Below are 22,713 nucleotides of genomic sequence, written 5' to 3' on the forward strand. Positions count from 1 at the left end.
ACTTTCCTGGGAAAATTTCAGCTCAGTGCTTTTGCAGAACTTGTTTTTGTTCTTGAGATTTTATTGTCTGATGTAAAGTTCACCTGATTGTACTATATCCACTGTGGGAAAACCAGCATAGAGGCTGCTGAGTTTTTCCCTTTCATGTTTTTTTATTTTAAGATGCCAGTGGGACCTAATGAAAAAAACTTAATTAACAACTGAACAGATTTAATGCAAATATTGAAGTTCTCTGAAGTTCCATCATGAATCTCTTTAAAATCCTTAGAGGGAAAGGGAATAAACAATAAATTTTATGCAGGTAGATATACTGAGTCATTCCTTCAGCGAATGGCTATGCCAACCAGTGGCAGAATAGGCACATACTGAATGGCCACATCTCCTGTGGAACTTCTGCTGGCACAGCTCTTTGTAGAGCTGAAAACCGTTCATGTGGGGTACCCTACAGTGATGTCTGGCACAGCTGGAATGGGAGTCTTTCAGCCAATGATGTTGGTTTCTGGGCAAGGGTCAGTTTATCCATGCTGAGGGATTTAGCACACTGTTTAGCAATATGTATTGCATTTCTAAAAGAACATATGGGAGAATTTATAATCAGAAAGCTCTTGAGGGTTTGGGAGCTCTGCATGTTCACTTCAAAAATTCAAATCCATTTAGAGCACGGATAGGAGGAGTAATCTTGGTTCAGCTGATTGGAAATGAATCTGAGAAAACAAAATTATATTTAGCTCCTATTTTTAAGGGAAATGATCATTTTAGTTTATTCAGAAAGTTGACAGAAAGGAGAGTTAAGTATGTGCTGCTCAACTTCTCCTTTGGATCATTTTCTGAATGTAAATTCTGTGTGCTTCTTACTCCACCATGTGGCACCAAGAATTTAATGCTAGAGAGCCACTGCCACCCAACTCATTCTGAGTACAACTTAAGATGCTGCATTCAGACAAAACAGTATAACAGCAACCGCACAGACAAATCAGGTCAGATTCCTCAAGGTGTAATGATGAAAAAATCTGGGATGAGATAAAATCTAAAACAATATTCCAGAAGGAAAGATTATTTGTTTTTATGCTTGGTCTCATAATCCCAACTGAAGTCTTTAATTTCTCTACGTTTACCAAGAAAATACAAGGAATGAAGTCTTCATCACAGGAATTTGCCAGTTGCTGACTTTTTTTCAAGTACTCTCTAACTGACAGGAAGAAAATAAATCTGTACTGAAAATACTACATTTATATGACAAAATATTTTGCAGATAATTTTTTGTAGCTGTGTTATGTAATAACTTCTGATGGGAGAGAGAATCTCCGCTTTGTACTTCTGTTTAGTCTAAGTGATTACATGGGGGTCTTTATATTATGGGACAGAAGATGCACTTATTTCAGTTCTCACCTGCATGTGACAAATCACTTGTCTGTTGTTCTCCCTGTAGACTTATGTAAAATGCAATATGGAGCATAAATGAACAAAATTGTATTTCTCAGAAGCAAAAGTAATATACTTTGCCTTTTCAATAAGCTCATTGAATAATTTCAGTTCTGTAGTGATAAGCACTACATGCCTGACTATTTTCTAAGTGAAGATGGTTATTAATCTGTGTTTAAAATATTGTTGTGCTATGTTAAAAACCAAAGTTAATGTGATGATATAAGAGTTGTTCAGTTGTGCAATGTGTTACTTGACAAGAATAATGCCATGCTTTATTGCCTTCAGACTAATATTTTGGGACAAAGAATTCGCACTTGTCTACTTAGTAAAATGTCTAATGTTAAAGGTATTTACATTTACTTCTCCTTTGCTGGAAACTGTGAGAACTATTTTGTTCAGCCATGTGTAGAACAGTGGTCAAAGAGGGAATAGCTGATAAGTGTTATTCAGAAGCGTAAGCTTACATTTTGTTATGTATTAAGTTTGAATATCTGTGCAGATTTCTGTACTCTACAGGTTCTCACACTCTACCCCTCTCCATAGCATCTGAACACTGCATTAACTGTGTTTTAAATGCACAAACCGCATTTGTCATGTCCAACTTATTCAGTCTTGCCTTGTCAGTCATGTTTCTGTCCTCTAATGATTTTCTCTTCTCATTTGGACTCTTCAGTTAATCTTTCTTGAAGAGTAGCATCCAAAACTAAGTATGCTGTTCTTGTTGAGACTTACCTGCATGTCATTTCTGCTATAACATCATCTGCTCTATGTATTCCGTGTTTTTCTTCTTTTTTTTGCAAAGGTGTGACATCATTGGCACGTATTCATTTTGTGCTTTTAAAGATGGATACTTCAACTACATTTTTCTAATATTCTGGTACTTTGTTTATCCTTTCAGAGTTTTCAAAGGTAATCTCTAACAGTTATGAAATTGTTTAAGATATTTTTTTTATGTCTGCTAGAATCATGGTCTTTCCCTTTATAAAGATTAACTTACCAGAATGCTCTCCAAATGTTTTGTTTTGTCCATACATTAGGCTGAGATCTGACTCCCTAGGTATTGATGGCAATCACAAAAATAAGCAATAATGAGCTTGAATTGAGCACTATTCTTGAGATCTGTTAGGCTAGCTAAGTAGTATTTAGAGAAATACAAATCAGAAAACCTAATACACCAAGAAGAGCTGGCAAGCTGTTCTTTGCAATTCAAGAGAGCCAAATCTGCAAATTCATATCCAGGCAATTTTGGTGTAAGAGTTATGTGAAGGACTCATTAATTACAAAGGTAATCTAGTATAGTTTGAGTTCATAATGAATTAGATTACAAAAAAGCAGAGAACAATTAGAAGTTCACCGTTTTGGCTGAATTATATCATACCATCATTATCTTCTTGTGACACTGCAGAACTCATAGGGTTGCGTCAAATCCAGGCTTTTCTGTGCAGTAGATCTTCATTAAATCCACAGAAGAAAAGCGATGTTCTAGGCTAAGTTTAGAGCTTTTTCTCCCAGAACAAACAGTGGAAGAAACTTAAGGCAATGTAATTGCCCTTGTCTTCAGATCCACCACTTACTGCTGACAGATTTACTACTCCAGCTGTGTAATTTTCAGTTCTTGAGAACTAAACAGTATCCAGTTGCCCAATACTAGTATTGCCTGATATATTTTGTTGGAGGCTGTGGAATACGGACAGATGAACATGGATGTAGTAGAGGATAGTATAACTGCTTAGTTTATTTTGTATAGTATGTTTTGTATAACATGTTCAGCTTAAAAATGTTTAAAGGGATTCCCGTATTCATTTTCTGGCATCCTCCAAACTAAGGTGAAAAACCTTCTATCTGAGAGCAAACAAATATGCTGAGCTGGGAGCAGCTTCTGGGAGTCCAGAGGGACAGAAAAGGACATTACCCCTGGGCTGCCCCTGGTTCCTCCCACTGCAGGAAATCATGTGAGAGCAGGGGACGGTGCCACAGCCAGCACTCAGGGGTTACCTACATCTACTTACCATAAATTCTGCCTATAGCTCAGGATGCTGCTGAAAGTTGCTAGGCAGGAAAGAAACCTTGTGAGGAAAGGACCAACCCTTGCAAAATTAGAGAGAGGTATAAAAAGGTCTTACTGTTTACTATATATAACCCAAGAGATCCAACTGTCCTCCCTTTAAGGAACTACCTGTCTCTAGTGTATCACCCCATGTTTCCACAAATCTCTGCTGTAGAATGGATAGCCTTTTGATGTCTTTCGTTAAGCTTCCCATGGAGAAAATAGGAAATAGAACATGTTTCTTCTTGAAGATTTGGCTAGGTTTTTGTCACAGAATGAAAATAACCTTTTTGTACAGGAACAGATTTTATAAATCAGGTTTTTAATTAGTAAACAGGAATTTATTAATAATTTTTCTGCAATGGACTTTAAAAAGAAAGAGAAATCAGAATGACAAAAAGGAAGAAGTGTGGTTAATTTTAGCAACTTTATTTTAACCTTATCCCTTTGCTGCCACAGTCTTGAATGAACTACAATTTATTATGTTTAGCGTATTTTTTGTGGAAGTTTATAAATCAAATTGAGACTAGTAAATTGGCCACTCTTATTACAGTGCATGCCCATAGGAAATATTTCACCTATTTGTTGCGCATTCTAGAGTTCAAGTGACACCAGGGTTCCCTGTCCCATCTTGGAATGTGTTAATGTATGTATCACTTGCATCTTTCTTCTTCTGGATTTATCCACCTTTTGAGAACTTATCATTTTGCTGATCTTGGTGGTATAGTCAGTATTGACTGCAAAGTAATTCTTCCCTGTGTTATGAATTTCTGGCAACTAATACAATACAATACAGTGAAGTCTGGCAACATGAAATTAAGAAGTCTTGGAAGATAATATGCACTGTAATATACATCTCCTGTGACCTTTCTCCATTCCTGAAGTAACAGAACCCCTTCTTCCTTCTTAAGGAGCAGACAAAAGAGGTGAGAAGTTTCTCCCAGTTCTGGGGTGGAAAATGGTCTCTCTGATCTGCTATGAGAAAGCAGTTTCACCAGTATGTTTTCCAGAGTGTCTTTCAAACTTCTTTTTCAACTTCCTGATACTACACCAACTGGAACTGTCAGCTATTTCTGTACTATAGTCCTTGCAATGTTAGTCGTATTAAAATCTGTGTTTGATGTGTACTCCATCTAGTCTTTTTTCCAACATTATTCCACAGTATTATTTAGATGTATATTATAAGTTTGTATTTTTATCCTTTGATTATAAATAAATCACTTCCTTTTAATTAAATACACAAGGTTGGGGTTTTGGTTTGATTATTTTTTTCCCCCAAATACTCTCTATTGTTGTGATGTTGCTGAATATTTCTGACTGGCATTTCTTTGATTTTTATAAATATAATGACTGATTTTCTAATTAGGTTAGCAGGTATTAATGGGAAGTGATATATAATCAAGCCTTCTAGTTCAATTTTCTGTTGCAAATAACCTTACAGAGATGTTGTTTTTTTTTTTCATATGCCCTGTTACCTTTTTTCTAAATGCTATTCTTGAAGGTTGAGATTACAGTTAGGTTTGTGACAATTCCCAAATGAGACAAATAGTCATATTGGTTCTTTTGGCTTTCTTTTCTCTGATCCAAGATAGGAAAGCTTTTTCCAAGAACTGGCTACACTGCCATTTCTCTGCTTTTTGCTGTCAATACAGCAAGACTCTCTGTTTTCAGTTTTCTTTTCACTAGTAAGTCAGAAAAACGATGTGTTGCATGCCCTTGGGACTGAAATCTTTCTGTTCTAGGAGTGGTCCTAATGAAAACAGCCACAATCAGTGCCTTTAGTCTTGTAAACATAAGTAGGTTTTATGTATTTTAATTTATGTATTTATATGTGTATATATATATAAATAAAAGTTTTGCAAATTAATAAACTTCCTGAAAAAATGCCAATAATGGAAAATGAGGATCCTTAACCTGTAAGATAGAACAATTTATGCACAGTAGTATTTATTAGTTACATAAACTACATTATATTGTGATGTTCTAGAAATGAATTGAAGACAGTTTTTACTCTTTATTAAAAGGCAAAGTAGACAGGAACCACTAAGAAAAGCAAAGGTGGGAATAATAGAAATGAAAGAATAAAATTAGTGGGTTTTTGTGGATGTTTAGAAGAAGTCGATGTAATAAATTCACGAGTCAAAACGGATAACAAAATCAAAATAGTCATGTCAAAATTGAATGAAGAGGGTCATCGTAGGCAGGTATTAGGAATTCTCTTTTATCTCTTCAGGAGTGATTTAATACTTCTGCCTGTGAACAGCAGTGGCAAATACAAAAAAAATCTTTTCTGGCTATAATCTTTACAAACTTTTCTTTTAGGTTTTGTTCTAATGTGTTTGTTCTCTCTAATTCTGTATTTTAATGTGAGTAGGTGATGCTTCATCTCTCTCCTGCAGACTAATTTAAAAAAGACAGGACAATCTCCATGCAGTGCCCCATAATATCTAATTGCTTAAACACTACTCTTACCCGTACTGTACTGTTCTGACCTGTTCAGATAAGAACTGTTCAATTATATGCTTTCCAGAGTGACTCTGAGGTTGAACAGAGTAAACTACAAAAGGAAACCAAAAATAGTCGATGAAGTGCAGAAGCAGACAGTTGAAATACTAGGTGTCATATAGTATAATTTTCTAACACTCAGACTTGCTTTTTCCTTGTATATACAGTTCTGGCTTCCAAGACGTCAAGAAATTATTTGGCTTCAGGAGCTAACTAATGCTGGGTCACCACCAAAATTTAGTTCCTGTGCTACACAAACACAGAAGATAATCCTGTTACAATTCTACTGCGCATCAAGGGGGAAATTTTAAACTTAGACAAGGAGGAAATAAATACTCCAAAATAAACTATTAAATAAAGCTTCTCTCCTTGATTGCATTGTTGTTTTAATTGACCGTCTTTGCTTTCTCAAAACTGAAATATCATATTTAGAAAAATTCTATTACTTGCTCCAAATGCTGCTGACCATTCAGTAAAAAGCCTTAACAAGAACTCAAAATAGGAAAAATAGAAAATGGAAAATGTTGATAGTTTTAGATGAAAAAGATCATCTAAATTGACAGCTTTCTGTCAATCATTTTGCTTTTACAAGTGCTTTGCTTCAGAAAAATATTTTATTTCTCTAAATAGTACTGGATAGTTTGGACTCATATTTTTGCATTTAAATTTAGTAATAAATTAGTAGTTGTTTGTATTTTTGTAAGTCTTTTTCTCTTAAAATTAATTTCAATACATTTTCAATATAACTTGTGAAAAAGTGATTTCAAGGTAATGTTGTAATACACAAGACATTATAACGTTACACAAGTCATTATAACTATGTAATATCCCTATAAAGTAGAGAGCATACAGTGTACACAGCTTTGTACTTAACCTATGAAAATGAGATTAAAATACCTATTTATTCATTTGTGCTTATAATCAAAATTTAGAGAATCAAATTGTAATCTAAAAATCCCTTTCCTTCATTTGCGTAATTCTTTGTAGTCTTTTGAACTATGAGTTTTCATATTTTACAAGTTACTGTAGTGTAAGATAAGTGCATGTGCATGTATTTACTTATAGCTAGCCTTTAGAGTATATGAGAAATGCTTGTGTACCATAGAAAAAAAAAAAAAAAAAAAAAAAGATTAAATCTAAATGTTTCATGCAGGAGCAATGGCCTCAAATGCCTTTCCTGGTGGGAACATACCTTGTCTATATTTCATAGGGTAATTGTTCTCAGTAGTACTTGTCTAGCAATTCTGCTAATAACAGTTTCTCATTTTCTAACAATTTAAATGTAAAAATATCTGAACTGCTCTAAATTATGTTGTATCAATATACTTTATGGGAATTCTTTTCCATTACATTCACTAGCCAACACTGCTTAATTGTTTTCTGTAAAGTTGATTTATGGTGAACTAACAAAGCTGATATTTTTCTTGTGATAATTTGATTGCACACTGGTTTTGCAGAAAGAGATAACCAGAAATGTGTGTTAGAAAATGGATTAAGTTAGTGTCCTAATGACCTACATGTCATTATGTGTTTAGCATACCTACAGATACTGAACATAGATTCTGGTCAGTAATGTAACAGAAATTGTATACTATTTGAGATATAACACAACTCTGTGAGATGAAGATGTTGTTATACATACAGGATACATTGATTAGTTTTCTCTCAACTTGCTTTATGATACTGTGAAAATAATAAGAAATAGGAATAGTGAAGCAAATCACTTTTCTATTTGTATTTTTCTTTTCTCTGATTAATTTTTAGTTTTCTTCCCAATAAAAGTAGTTGTTTTCCTTCAGAAAAAATAATTGGGGGATTTTTTTGCATAAATATTTTTTTTAATCACAATTTCCTTGGCAAGATTATGTCATTAGTGTCACAATGTCAGTTATATATGTTTGAGCAGGAGAATAAGGTTTTATTATGATCGAGAGAAACTACACTGAATAATTTACAGGGTGGTGAACAAGAAATTCTTTGAATAGTTTCCTCTAATAATCAGGTATATGTGTAGTACTTCTGTTTAATATCTTTCAAAACCAACTCTTCCAAATAATAGTAACAACATAAACATTTTCATCAAACCCTGCTGATTACTGTCTTTGTTTTTCAATAGAAAATACAATCTGAATTAACAAGCCATGAAATTAGTTTAGAAGAAATGAAGAAGCGAAACCGGGGTAAAGATGCTGCCAAAAGAGTGCTTTCCCAAATTGATGTGGCACAGGTATGCAAATTTTATTTCCTCCATTTTTCCTTCAGTCATGCAAACCAGCAATGTGAGTAGTATTATTACTATAGTATGAAGTGTTCTTAAGGTCTCTCTTCTGTTTTAGCTGCTCCTTTCTTGCCAGGAAATTAGTGTGGATAAAGCGTACCATCCATATTTTCTTACTGCTCATTTATTTATTACAGCTTTCCTATCTCGTTGGCAGCAGTTTTAGGGTACACAGACCTGATGTAACCAACTGGCAGGGACACTATATAAGGGGTGCTTTGAATGTGCTGCACTTGCAAGAAATAAAACTACAGTGAGGCTTTTTGGTACATGCTTTGAAGGATTTGAAAATATTTACATTTAAAAGTATGTTGAAATTTTTGGTAGAACTGCATTTGAAAGACAAGTCTGTGCTGAGCAGTGTGTTGCAGTCCTCAATTTAAAATGTTAGCGAATGAATTATTTCATTAGCTTAATAAACATAGAGAAACCTGTGTGAAATTGAAGAAGACTTAATTAACGCTTAGGAACAATATACATTTTTACCAATTAATCTGTGATGAGTTCTTGACTGTTTTGCTGGTTTTGTTTCTGGCATTAGTGCCAAAGTTCCCCAGGCTAAAAAACAAATTGTCATAATTCGTTAGGAAAGACAAAGAATTTTGTTATGGTATTAACAGTAAACAAGGCCATCTGTTTCTTCATCTCTGTCAAATATTTCTAGGTATCTTAGCTTCAGTTTTATATTTTATTATGGAAAACAGTAATGGCTTTTATAACAGTTAATTAATTTGAAATTAACAAGTTGAATTTTTTTTTAAATGCTTCCTCTTATCTACAGGACTAGCTTTTCTTTGTTGAGAAAATTTATTTTTCCTTTTTTTTTCTGTCTTCCTTCACACTAACTCACCTTCTGATGGTCTCCATGGCAGCTGTGATGTTGCCCATATTTCATCAGTGAAATGCAGGCATCAGATGACTTTGTATCTGAATGTTTATAAATTAAACAGCATGCAAGGGAGCACTACCCTTTCTCGGTGCCCTCTTTTTTTTTTTCTTAATCCATCTTTATGCACTTTTTTTTTTTTTCTTCTAAAGGCTTCTCTAGATGACCATATGGACCAGTTTGAGTTTTGACAAATTGGGGGTGTCATTTTGAGAATCTGTTTTGCTTACATTAGAAAAAAATATGAACAAAAAATAGCAAATTGACATGTATAATGTAAATACCAACTACCAAAGAAGGGAAAAAGCTGAACCCTTTGTTCCAAATATTTATGACTATATTTGATTTTAGGCCAGTGAATTCTCTTGAATTCTTTTCCATTATTGAGCAGTACTTTTAGTGGTAAATTACATTTCTTTCTCCTTCACTTATTTTTTTTCTTGAAGAGTATTCTCACTTATAAATAAATACTGCATGTTTTTTCTTCTTTTTTCACTAAGTAATATTTCTAATGTGACATATAGTTATTCTAATATTAGTTCAATTGCCTAGACAGAAAGTAAACAATTATGAAAATAAGTAATTGCAATGAGATTGTGAAACAACTGTTGAATGACCACATGTATCCTGACTTTTTGGATTACTGTAGGTTGAGAGTTAAGTTCTGATTTTTAAATTTAAGGGAAAAAGAATGATTAGCAAAACAAAAATTGATTTCTGCCATAGTGATTTGAGACCTAGTTAGTCCTACTAGGCTAAGAATTGTTACATGAAAGTGAAATCTTGTCTGAGGAAAGGTTATTTTTGGAAATTCAATAGTAAATGCTATGTGGGAAGAAATTACACAGCAGACAAATGACATTCTTGTTTCTTTATTACTTTCATCCGCCTTTTAAGGTAAACACACTTGTCAGACTAAAAAGATACTCAGTTCACTCCCTTCCCTTACCACATTACTAATTCCAAGTGGTACTTTAATATTATTTAATGTAATAAAATATAAAAAAAACCCCACGTTAAATCTCTAAAAATATTTAATTTCCTGTAGTTTTGCTTTTGAATAACTACAGATCCTTCGCTTCTAAAGAAGGCATTTTCCTCAAATCAAAAATGAATGATACTGACTTAGTTGCGGGCTTTCCTCTTCTCCCATCAGTTGTTGGTGTGCTCTTTATCTAGGCCAGCTAGGTTTGCCTACTACTTGCCTACTGAGTATTGCCATCAATTCAGCTGTTGATGTGAAGTACATTCAGCTGACTAGACATATTAAGTATTTAAGAATCCTGATGTTGCTTCTCACCAAAGATCCATTTAGCCCAAAACTGTATCTTCAGTAGTAGCCAGAAGTCAGTGACAAAATGCAGAAAGGCGACTATTTAGTGATGCTTCCCAGTGATTTTCAGCTAAGTAACTTCTGGGTCAGAGATATTTAAAAGCTCATGTCTGAATACTTTCTGACATCTCCTAAATTGCTGGAATGCTCAACTTCATTTAACAGCTAGTTACACAATTTAACTAAATGCTATGTGAAGTTGTCCTTCCTTTTGTTCACTTTCATTTCCCTATACGAGAGTTTAACTTGATGTCACCTTCTTTGTGAATTTTGAGAAACAGTTAACAATTATTTGCTAGTCAACTTTTGCATACCACTAATTTTACTCCTCTGTTGTCTGTCTCTATCTGTTGTCCTCTGTTGTACTGAGACCATTAGATATATAGCTTTGATAGTCCTGTCATTCTTCTTTATACATTTTCTATTTTTACATTAAGTTTTTTAAGGAGGGATGATCAAAACGGTGTGCATTATTCAGGTACGATATAGCTTTATACAATGACTTTTATACTGTGATAGGTATTTTCTTTTTTGTTCTTTATGTTCCAAATCATTCCAAATACCTACTTTGTTCAGCTGCTTTAAGTATTGAGATATTTTTTTAAAACCATCAGAGGTAAATATGAGTACATAACTGTTATAGCTATCTATTATAACTCAAGTGAGAGTACTAACAGATAATTTAGATCCCACTTTTTGTGTATCGAGCTTAGTGATGTGCTTTACTTAATTTTTAGATTAATTAAATATAATTTGCTTGTCTTTTTCCTACAGATCTTCAGTGCACAGCAGTACTTCAGTGACTCTTCGCAAATGTCTTCTCTGCCATTAATACTGTCATTCTTTCTCTTGTAGATCATTTTTAATGTATTGACAAACACAAATTGTAACAGATACTGATGTGATATTGCAAACTTCCCACAGGACTTGATCTTCATATAGTTGAAGTGTCACAAGAGAATGAAAAACTAATTAAGTATGAATTTAGTGAACGCGAACACGCTGAAGAAAAATAAGAACACTTATTCCTACCTTTTGTTTCCTATTTTTACTCAATTGTTCACTTATTTATCTAGGGAGACTTCCTTTCTTATCCCATCAGATCTCAATTTCATTAAGTGTATTTAATGAGGAAAGTTGTTAGAAGGAGTTGCTGGAAATCTACGCAGTTTTCTGTGTTACACAGAATTGTCGTCATCTTATGACTCCTGCCCCCTTCACAGAAATCTGATAGATGTGGGAAGCATTTTTACTAATGCCTATGTATAGGGTAATTCTATTCCATATTACAGTTATTCTCGTTTGTATCGTACAGACAATGCTGTATTGGTATAAAGTGTCCAGGATTTGAAGATAAAAAAAATCAAAAGTGTGTTTGCAGATGCTGGGTTCCTGTTTAACTACTTATCCATTTCTTAGTGATATACATTCTTTTTTTTTTCCCCAAACAGTAAGAAAACTTATTCTACTAGTACTTTGCTGTGTAATTCTACAGAAAAATTAGTTGTTATTCAAGTAGATAATTACAATGCCCTTGCTTTGCTTTATTTTTAATTATTTCCCCTCCCCCTGAGGTAGGGAACATGTGAGCAAGCAATATAATTTATGCACAAAGATAACAAATTGTGAAAATTGTGAAATTAGAAGCCATGCTTGTCATAGATTTTTCTGCCTTCAAATTACTTTCTTTTTACTCTAGGTTATGATTTTTTAAATTGAAATAGAAATTAATTTTGTACTCTAAATCTCAGGGGTTTTGCTAGACCTACTTACTGCTGAGCCACTTCATTTGGGTTTCTTTGAGGGACTAAAAGATTCACTCCTCATACCAAGAAATAGCAACATGGCAGAGTTGATGAACATCCGCTCTGGAAGATGGATGTGTTATGCTCAAGCCATTAAACCTCCATTCTTACCCCAACATTTTGCATACTGGAAAATACAAAAGCTCTCCCTTTCTTCAGTTGAGTATGTTGGCTCTTCTGTCAATCACTGTGCTGCACCCAGTGCACTGGATGTTACAAGAAATTTTTTTCCTCCTGTGAAGACCAAGATTCTCTGTTGCTCGTATTTCCCCAAAAAGTTTTAAATTCTTTAAATGAGAAACTGCTGATTGATAATGGATTCTAAATATTCCGAAACAGATCTAAGACTTGTCTTCAGTGTTGATTTGATTTCACATTTACTACTCACCCATGCTTACTTTTCAGAAAAAGCTGCAGGATGTCTCCATGAAGTTTCGCTTATTTCAGAAGCCAGCGAACTTTGAACAGCGCCTACAAGAATGTAAAAGAATTTTAGATGAAGTGAAATTGCAAGTGCCCAAGTTGGAGATGAAGAGTGTGGAGCAGGAAGTAGTACAATCACAGTTGGATCATTGCATGGTGAATATTTAAAGATGCTCTCTTTCTATTTCTTTCCTGCCTGTTCTTCCTTTCAGATTTAAAATATTTTCAATGACTATGCCAATATTTCTTTGTGAGATATTAGAAAAGATTCTGAGAAAGATTTACGAGCAAAGTTACACAACAAAAGTTATAGGAACCTTTTTAGTTAAAGTTTGATTTTTTCAAGGAGAGGAAGATAGAGAAGGGGTTGATCCTTGTCCTACTTCTCTTGTTTGCATATGAGGTTAGAATGATATTGTCCACTTAAAATTGTATTCAATTTCAAAGTTTCCCAGGATATAATAACATGATGAAATGTTTCTAACAGTCTTACAATACATTTTTCCTTTCTATATGTTGTTCTTCTGTCACAGCAAAAACCTCTCAGAAGCATGAGATGCTAATTAAATAAGTGAAAAATTTTGCAAGTATGAATATATCTGGAGAAAGCTAAAAATTACAGAATGTTGTCCTGAATTCAGGATGAAAAACAAAGTATCAGTCACTCACAAAATTGGAAAAAAAAAATCAAAATATTCTCATTTCAGTAAACTTTCAAACAATGGTCATGCACTTTCACTGTGTGAGAAGGCCAGTCAGGATTCTTTTCTAATTTCCCCTTTCCATCGTGCATATGAGTTTATCTCCCTGGATAAACTCTATCTTCCACAGTGTGCTACAGTCATGGAACTCTGTGATGTAACCAAAAGAGATGTTGCAGTGCACAAATCTGTTCTAGCCAGGAAACACAAAACATAAAGGAAATCCATAAAATTCAACTTCCATGACATGGCATGCTGTGACTTTTTTACAGTTCAAGAGCAAAAGATGATGTGTATATGTCCTAAAGAATATGAGGAAAATCTGTATGTGTCCCCTTAATATCCCTGTAATCCTGTACCCCTTTACTGTGGAAAGGAAGTGAAGATAAAGATGAACACCGTGTGTTTGATGATAACAAAATGGAGATTATTTGAGATTTTAACAGCAAAAATCAGGGTAATCAGATCTTTTTCTTTAGATGTTTTTTTTTTTTTTTGAGCAATGGCATGCCTGAAGATGAGTGTTTTTTCCCTTAGCCTTTTTCAGATCTGAATGGAAGAATTTTAATTAAAAAATAAGCATGGAACAAGTCAATGTTATTTCTATACATCTTGGGTTTTTCTTAAATGAAATTACCCTTAAATTCACATTCTTATCAGAATGACATGGTAATTAGAAGCCCTGTACTGAATTAAAGTATCGTCACTCGACAACTACTTTTTGAGCCATGTTATATTCTGTGGAAGACTGTTTTTAGAATATCTTTATCTGCAAAGAATCTCATAATATTTATATTTTAAAAAAAAATCTAGTCATAGTATCCCATCAGATGTTAGCCAATGTACATCATACAACAGCTTTCTAATTTGTTGATAGGTTTTCAGTGATGAAGAATGTATTTACCATATTAAGCACCTAGAAAGCAGTTGGACTATATACATACTACCTTTAAGTAAATAAAATAATAACCATGTTAATAATTAACTTGGTAATTAATTTCAGATTATGGAGAAAATGTGGTTGGAGTTTTTTCTGTTGCCAGATCTGCTGGGGAAAAAAGTTGTCATTACTGTCCAGATGTACTAGACACACATTTTGCATTGCAGGAGATACTGCTACTAAAAGAAACACTTAAAAAAATAGATCAAAAATGTACAGCGTAATTTATTTTGCAGTTCTGTCTAAGTGTACAAGACAGAAAGTTTATTTTCCAATGCATGATGGCAAAATGCTGGAACACAGAATTAAGTGAGATGTCTCAACAATAAATCTTCTCAACAGCTTCGTTTGTCATTCTTCAGGTACCTGTGTGGTAGTGGACACTGTGTACCTCTGTGGAGTCTTTTTCCACTGTGGAGTTTATTGGAATTTCCAAGCCATGGCAGAAGTTATTCTTAGATTAAAAAAAAAATAAATAAATTCAACTTCTGCTCTACTTAAATGAATGTTAATTGGGCATTTATGTGGCTGCTAAATGGCTTGAGTTACCAAGCCATACATTTAGATGATGATACTGACTTTCTGCATTTAGAATGAAAGAACACTTTTGTTCTTCTTAGTATCACTCATTTGAAATATTAGGGAAAGGTATCATGTCTATGGATTGCTTGCATGCCATCACTTACTGAACAGCTGTTTATCCCTTATTTTTTGCTTAGTCATTGAAATAGTGCATGAAAATGCAGTGAATTATATAATATATTTTGGCTTAACATCATTACACTACTTTTCCATGTATTTTTTTTAAAAATTATTTAATTTTTTAAACAGTATTACACTTGGTAAATGTAGGGGAAATCCTCTATCCTACCAGTGTCTTGATTTAGTAGTATGAAATCTGTCAGATTTTTAAATGAGTGTGGTGGCTATTTGTAGTTTAAATAGATCCAACAAGCTGTATGAGTTGACAGAAGGCATCTGTTGTTGTTTTAAATACTGCATTATCTAAATCAGTTTGAACACAACCTTTGTCATATTTAAAAACAATTCGTGATAGTGTGTACATTCTTATCTATAACATTTCTACCATTGCTTTTGGTGACAAGTCTTTGAAGCCAATATTAGTAAAGACAAGCTGTTCTGAATCTGTTAATTTGAATTCCGATTTACAAACTAATGAATTTTTCTTATAAACTTTTAAAAAATATACGCACATACTTAGAGTGAGTTCTCTCTATGCTTAGGTGACATACCATGGTACCTCCCAACTCCTTTAGCTTTCAAGTGAGAGCGCAACGTGCTCAGTCATGCATGATGGTGTTTTTATACAGCAAACATTGCGAAGACTTCTAGTGTGTCTTTATAATACCTTCAACAGTCTTTTCTGGTTTACTTATTTTAATGGTGATATTTCACTTTCATATTTCTGTTTGATTAGAAATTATATAAAAGCCTGAGTGAGGTGAAGTCTGAAGTGGAAACAGTAATAAAAACTGGAAGGCAGATTGTTCAAAAGCAGCAGACAGAGAACCCAAAAGAACTGGATGAAAGGCTTACGGCTTTGAAGTTGCAATATAATGAATTGGGTGCAAAGGTAAGCTCTGTCTTGTATGTACAAAACTATGCTCCGTTTTTAACTGGTGAAGTGAAGAATAATTTTGGTATGGTAAGTAAACAGGGTTTTTTAATTGGTTCCTTTCAAGGCCATCACATTTTTAAACAGTGGGACAGAAAGAATGGAGGCAAAGGCAATCATCAGGATGTCTATTCAGTTGCTCTGAGAAAAAATAAACTTCTAGAAAAATATATAATTTCTTTATTACAATCTAAAGTTATACTTTCTTAATGTTTTAATTTATTTTTTCCAATAGTTCATTGGTTTTTAGGGGTCAGAGGGGGATGTTGTTTCATTTTAATGCCCCAAAGTCTCTTCTTTCAAAACACTTAGGTCAGAAAAACAGTTAGATTTTGTTTGTGATTTCTTTCATGTTTTGCGTGAAGAGCCACTTCATAAAAGAGAGAATTCTACCTTTTCATTTCGTTCTGCCTCTGACTGTACAGATCTTTACGTATATAATTTCCATTTGTTGCCGTTCAGAAATATGTTGACCAAAAATTCTTGTTAGTGCAGCTTTCCTCAGGATTTGTGTTCCTCAGCATTTGTGTACCACTCTCCTTGCTGCATCTGCACTCTTCACTATACGTGTTCAGTTATTGTCATAACCGTTCGCTGGTTTAAATTACTTATCTTTTCACTGTATCTTAATATGTAAGCCACACAGAATATTGTTTAGTTATCAGTATGTGGAATAACTGTCCCATTGTTATACATCTCACATTCCAGTGAACCCTTGTTTATAATTTAGTCGTATCATTCTCCCTTCCTTTGGGATTGTCAAATTTCTTTGTGTCGAGCAAAAGTAAATCATCATCCTTTGAGCTCTATAATGAAGAATCTATTGCCTTGAAATACTTTTGTTTTGGTTTGGTTTAAATCTGATATTTATACAGTACTCAGTTTGATCACTCAGTGAATGTTGGCATGTGATTAGGAGGATTACATGAATACGTTCCCAATATTCTTTTGTATAATCTCAGTTTGACCACCAGAAAAAGAACAATAGTTCTCAAAATGCAGCAGACTTTTACCTTATGATGCCAATGATAATTTATTTCTATAAAATTAACCTTGTAGGATTAATCCCTATTAATTTCCTGAGCACTGTTAATCCTTGTGTAAAATTTCCATCTATACATCATCTGTTTCTTTATTGATTCATATACACTTAATTCCTGTTACACTTCCCAGCAGAAGAATATTTTGTTTATTCAATTTTTCCTAAAATTCAACTAAACAGGCAGTAGGAAGGACAGACTACTAACCAATATTAACAAGACTGTGTTGAAAATAAAATCATACATCAATCCCTAAAAGCTTTTTATTCTGGGCCTGCATTGTCTATGTAGTTATTGCCCACTCCTGAAGTAGAATGCTCTACAACGACCTTTGACCTCTGAAGAGGAGTTGTGATATTGTCCTAAAGATGACTTCATGCAAAGAATTCGATTAACAACTATCCATCCTTCATTACTCTTGCCCTCATTAGAACTATCCACAGAACTTGTGAAAAATGTATTTTGTCAGATTATAAATTATTAAAACAATAAATTATTACTAGCTAGGAAAATGAGCCCATGGTGATATTAAGAGTCAGTATGTGGCTTAAACACATAATGATAATCAAGCCCCACTGACTACAGTATGATAAAACAATAAGAGTTATGTCATTTTTGACAGAGATAATACTCATTTGGGAACCTGAATTAAAACAGTTCTCTCTCTGGATGGAAAATAAAGGTATTAAGAGACATCAGTCTTTTCAGTGTCAAGAAAACTGAAGAGTCTGCTTCATTAAGGTGTGGATAGGTATCATTTGAGATCAGATAATATATTTGGTTTCTCCATTATTTTAGAAAGGACTGAAGCATTTATTTCTACATTATGTTTAACGTAAGGTCAGACAGGTGCCATCGTTATAGGAAACCTCTCTTAACTAATGAAGGAGTAAAAATGTGCCATTAGGAAGCCATTAGTGATCTGAAGTGAGCCATATTGCAAATTAATGTGTCTCAAAAATCTGCAGTGCTGTGTTTAGCTTTGTTGTCCTAGATGTAATTTCTCACATTTACTTTTACATAGCATGGTAGTTAACAGTTTTAGAGAGTGTCACAAAAGCCCAGAGATGCAGAACTAAAAGAATCAGTTAGCCATTATCAACCCTAATTGATTGCATTGAGTCAAAGTCCTTTTAAGAGAAAACTGATAATAGTTATAACTAATAGTAAGTCTCAGGACTGAAATTATAGTCTGAGGGAAAAGCACATCCTCAAGCATGGACTCAGTTGTGTGATTTCATATGTACTTCTTCAGGAGGACACCCATAATTAGAACAACCCTCAAGCATGTTTTTAAACACATGTATTGGTTTAATTTAAACATGTTGAACAATGGTGAAGTGCCCTCAAATCAGGAAAATTATTGTAATTTCTGATAATTACTGTACATGCTTTGTTTTTTTCTATGTATTTTAGGTATCATAACTTCAGACTCTTTGAGCCTAGAAATCTTCCCCTTAAGAAGAAGGGGATGGTGTAAGGTGTTTTGTTTTGGTTTTTTTTTTTTACTTGTTGCTGGGTTTTTTGTTTGTGGGTTGTTTTTTGTTGGTTTGGGTGTTTTTTTTACATATATACATATGGATATAAATACCTGTGAATGGTCTGAATTGCTTAGGCAGCATCAGACCTTAAACGTTGCTTTGGTCTAGGAAAGAGCTTTGTCAGTTCAGACCATCGAATTTTGCCCTTCATTTCTAGCCAAATGTGATTTAAAAGAGCGAATGCTAAAACTTTAGCAGTGACCTCAGCGTAAATAGGTTTGAGATGAAATTGCAAGAAAAAAAAGTGTCATTTCAATATCGTGGTGTAGTGGTTGCATTTATGATAAATATCCCATGCTTGTGCTCGCTTACGCATTCACTCGCCCCTCTGCCACAAGCACATATGCACATATACACGCAAACAACTATATTACAGCATAGGTAGTTTGTTAGTTGGGAGTGGTTGTGAGGTAAGGTCTGTAGCATACTTGTGTCATATCTCTCTATAGTAATTCATCAGAACAGGGAGCTGGAGAAAGTGGCAGTAATAGAGTTCTTGTTGCTCTCCTAAAGGCATTGCATGTAGAACGGGCTGTTACTTACATGGTTGGGTCTTTGCTCACAATTCCACTGCTGCACAGGAATTTTTGGCTATAAGACTAAAGGGCTGTAAAATACCTTTCTTTTGCTTTAGATACCTGCTTTTCTCATTTTACTTTTGTTTAGTACAAGAATTCTTGCGAGTAAACTATTTAATATAGCTAAAATAACTTTAAAATATAGAGAAAATTCATGGAGATAGTACATTTGATATCACCTTGTGATACATAAGGCCTTTAGAGGGCACTGTTTCCTATTTTTCTTTAGAAATACATCTTTACATTTGAAGTACAAACAGATTAATCAGTAACATTTAGATATATATATGATATATATGGAAATACTGTAGTATTATTGATATTATATACAGAATTTAAAGATTTATATAGCAACACAAATATTCTTTCTGTGTTTGCGCATGTATCAGTAACTTCATTTTATAGTATACCAGGTATTTAGAATTCTTACACAGGCAATCATGCTTAAGGTAATGCACTTTGCATTTTATTGCTGCTAAGTACCTGCAAATAGTTATTTATAATGACCATTAATACTCATCAGAAGAAGATTTGAAAAAAATATGTCAATTCCTTGCTCCATGTGTGAATGGAACTCTAAATTTAATCTGAGTTTTATGGTCCTTCCCAGGGATTTACCTCTTCTTGGCCTGACTGTAAGTTCTGAGTTCTCATTTAATAAATTTGGCGTACTAGAAAGCACATAAAGCATATTCAGTGAAGAAGAAATGTTCTGAGATTTTAGTAGTAAGCCTCTCTCTACAGAGTGATAATATACCACCAGGGACACTTTATTGCTTATTCCCTGGGAAAATCTGATTTGTTTACTCAGGGACAGCAAAAGCCAGGTACCTAACCTCATAACATCCTATTATGTTTTAAAACCTCAGTTTCTCCTTGGCAGTAGAACTAGGAATCAATTTGATCATTGTGCCACTACTTGTGCTCAAACAATGTCAAAGCCCAAAATAGTTTTAGTAGATACTGATACCAGTTTTGGATACCTGACATGACTGTAGACATATTTTTTTCTATTTAAAAATATGTAAATAAAAATCAGTGGCTACAAGCTCACTTGATTACTGGTTGACATGCAAGGTAATTAGTAATTTCTTTTAAATATTAGTGACCTACGGAACACTTCTAGTCGACCTTCTTTGATCAGACTTTTTTAAACTTCAGCACAACATAATTTATTAATTTGTATTTTCTTACTACTAAGCCAAATGTCTTATTGTGGCGTAGGTTCCCATCTGAGATCTCTTCATTTACTCTTCTACCTTCTCTACTAAATATGTGGAACCTTCTCTCTTTCTCTTCCCGAATGTGCTCAGGGGCTTGCATGGAACATTGCATTTCCCCTATTCCTCCAGGTTACACCAAAATGCAGTATAAGACAGTCAAGAGAACATAAATACTCAGCCTTCCTTCCAAGTACCATGTAATATGTTTAAAAGAACTTAATAGATAAAGCAGAGGTTGTCCATAGTACTTCGTGTCCAAAACATTAAAAAAATTAAAAACTTAAAGTTAACTGTGCTGCCTTAGTTTGACATCGTTCAGTGACTTCTGTGTTTCAAGGTTTTGGGGTTTCTTTGGCAGATAACTTTTTTCCTCTATGTAGTGTAGCTCCATAGGAAAAGCCTTGAGGATTCAATATCGCCATATGGTCATCTGTATGAAAATATACTCTTTGAAGGGTTTTGACATCTATTTTGTGTCTCAAGGAAAGCCTGTTCAATTGGTCCAAATTAATTTGCTATGCATGACTTCAAAACGGAGGAGGAGGTTTGCAGACGTTTGCTGTTAGTTCAAACTCTAGCAGCAAAATTACAGATGTTGAGAGAGCTGAGGCAAGACATAACTGTATTAAAAGTGCATCTTGGTTTGTGAATTTGCAAGTTAAGCATTTATAGAAAAGTAGCATGTAGAAAATGGTATATAAAAATCATTAAACCTCTTTGACTGAAGAGCTAAGAAACACATGTTTTCTTTGTGCAGGTGACAGAAAAAAAGCAAGAGTTAGAGAAATGCTTGAAATTGTCCCGGAAGCTACGAAAAGAAATTAATGCTATGACAGAATGGCTTGCAGCGACGGATGCAGAATTGACAAAGAGATCAGCTGTGCAGGGGATACCTAGCAATTTGGATGCTGAAGTTGCCTGGGGCAAGGTAACAATGTAACACGCAGTGTACCTTTATATATCTCAGTTTATGCATATTACAGAAAGATGAACTTCTTTCTTGGTAAAGAAAGAGAATAAAAATTCTGGCATTTTAATTAGTGGAACTTTGTAACTGTTACGGCATTATTTCACTCTAACATTAATGCTCAGAAAAGTTTAAACTATCTTGTCTCTGCATATATCAATAGCCCAGTTCACCTTCATGTTGCAGTAATCTTCACTGAGATGAATTTAAAGTGGGAATTTCATTGTTCGGAGTACTATATATTATCCATCCAGTATCCATGTAAATAGAGATCTCTTTCTCTCTCATCCCATTCGACTCATGATTAGAAAAGTATTAAGCAATAAGACAGCTCCAGTGGATGAAAGACTAAGGATGTCAGAACACTATATATTCCACACATTCAGATAGCAGCCAGGGGGTGGGATCTTTGTTTTCTTACCCTTTTTGGTTTTTAGCTCATTCTTTTTCATTCTGGGGGCTTCTTACTTCCATGAGACTTCACCTTGAACTATTATTTTAGGTCAAAACTCCAAACCTGAAATGAAACTTTCCTTAAAATTACTACGTGTGCCACAGTTTAGATAAAAATCTTGCAGAATTACTGAGGAATGCAAGAGTTCTACATCAAGCTGTGTATCTCTGTGTGACATTAAGACTTAGCACAGTATCATTCAATACTAGCTAATCTAGTTTGTATTCTCTATATGTAATAAAAATCCAATCTAACTCAGAGCATTAAGCAAACCATGTTATCATTGTATAGACATATCAAAATCTGTAGTTTAGTGGAAACTATGCTCAACATTATCCATAGCTTCAAAACTTCAAATAATCATGTGCAGCCAGCAGCATTTTGGATGTGTTTCTATATAATTTCAAAACAAAACAACACAAAAATTCCTTAAACAGTATTAGAGTTTTGTGCAAAAATTTGCCACTTCTGTTTTGTTTAACAGGAAGAATCCTTTAAACATTTTACCAGTTTCACCATGCACTATAGAAATCATCATGAATAATACACAGACAACCTTACTGATTTTCTTTAAAGGCTGTGCAGGTTAAAGGCACTGGAGTAAAATTTGGTTTGTGGTTTGTTTTTTTGGTTTTGTTTGTTTTTTGTCTTTAACTACGCCTTTGAAGCTTCTGAGCTTGATAAAATGTCTTTAGCCTTGAAGGGCACTAATGATTTACAAACTAGTAACAATAAAAATAAAGTCTACAAGTCTTTTGTGAGGTTTGAAATTAGGCTTGTTTTGGTCATCAGTCTCTAAGAATTACAATATTTTAAAAGTAGTATCAAAAAATATATAAACATCAACTTTTGCTATTATTGTCTTACAGTTACTGCTTTGACTATTGCTGCTTTGACTTTCAAATCAAAACCTCAATCCCTAAAAAAAATT

General features: G+C 33.9%; 1 protein-coding gene across 1 annotated transcript in view; it reads left to right on the forward strand.

Moving 5' to 3' along the window:
• DMD (dystrophin) overlaps nucleotides 1–22,713 on the forward strand; it is a 927,929-nt gene that overhangs the window by 202,496 nt on the left and 702,720 nt on the right. Inside the window, exons 30-33 of the mRNA XM_009883534.1 lie at nucleotides 8,094–8,204; nucleotides 12,685–12,858; nucleotides 15,782–15,937; nucleotides 21,119–21,289. Of these exons, the coding sequence (XP_009881836.1) occupies nucleotides 8,094–8,204; nucleotides 12,685–12,858; nucleotides 15,782–15,937; nucleotides 21,119–21,289 (612 nt within the window). The remainder of the gene's footprint in view (nucleotides 1–8,093; nucleotides 8,205–12,684; nucleotides 12,859–15,781; nucleotides 15,938–21,118; nucleotides 21,290–22,713) is intronic.

This window comes from Charadrius vociferus, unplaced genomic scaffold, assembly GCF_000708025.1.
Source record: "Charadrius vociferus isolate BGI_N301 unplaced genomic scaffold, ASM70802v2 scaffold94, whole genome shotgun sequence".
Classification (NCBI taxonomy): Eukaryota; Metazoa; Chordata; class Aves; order Charadriiformes; family Charadriidae; genus Charadrius; species Charadrius vociferus.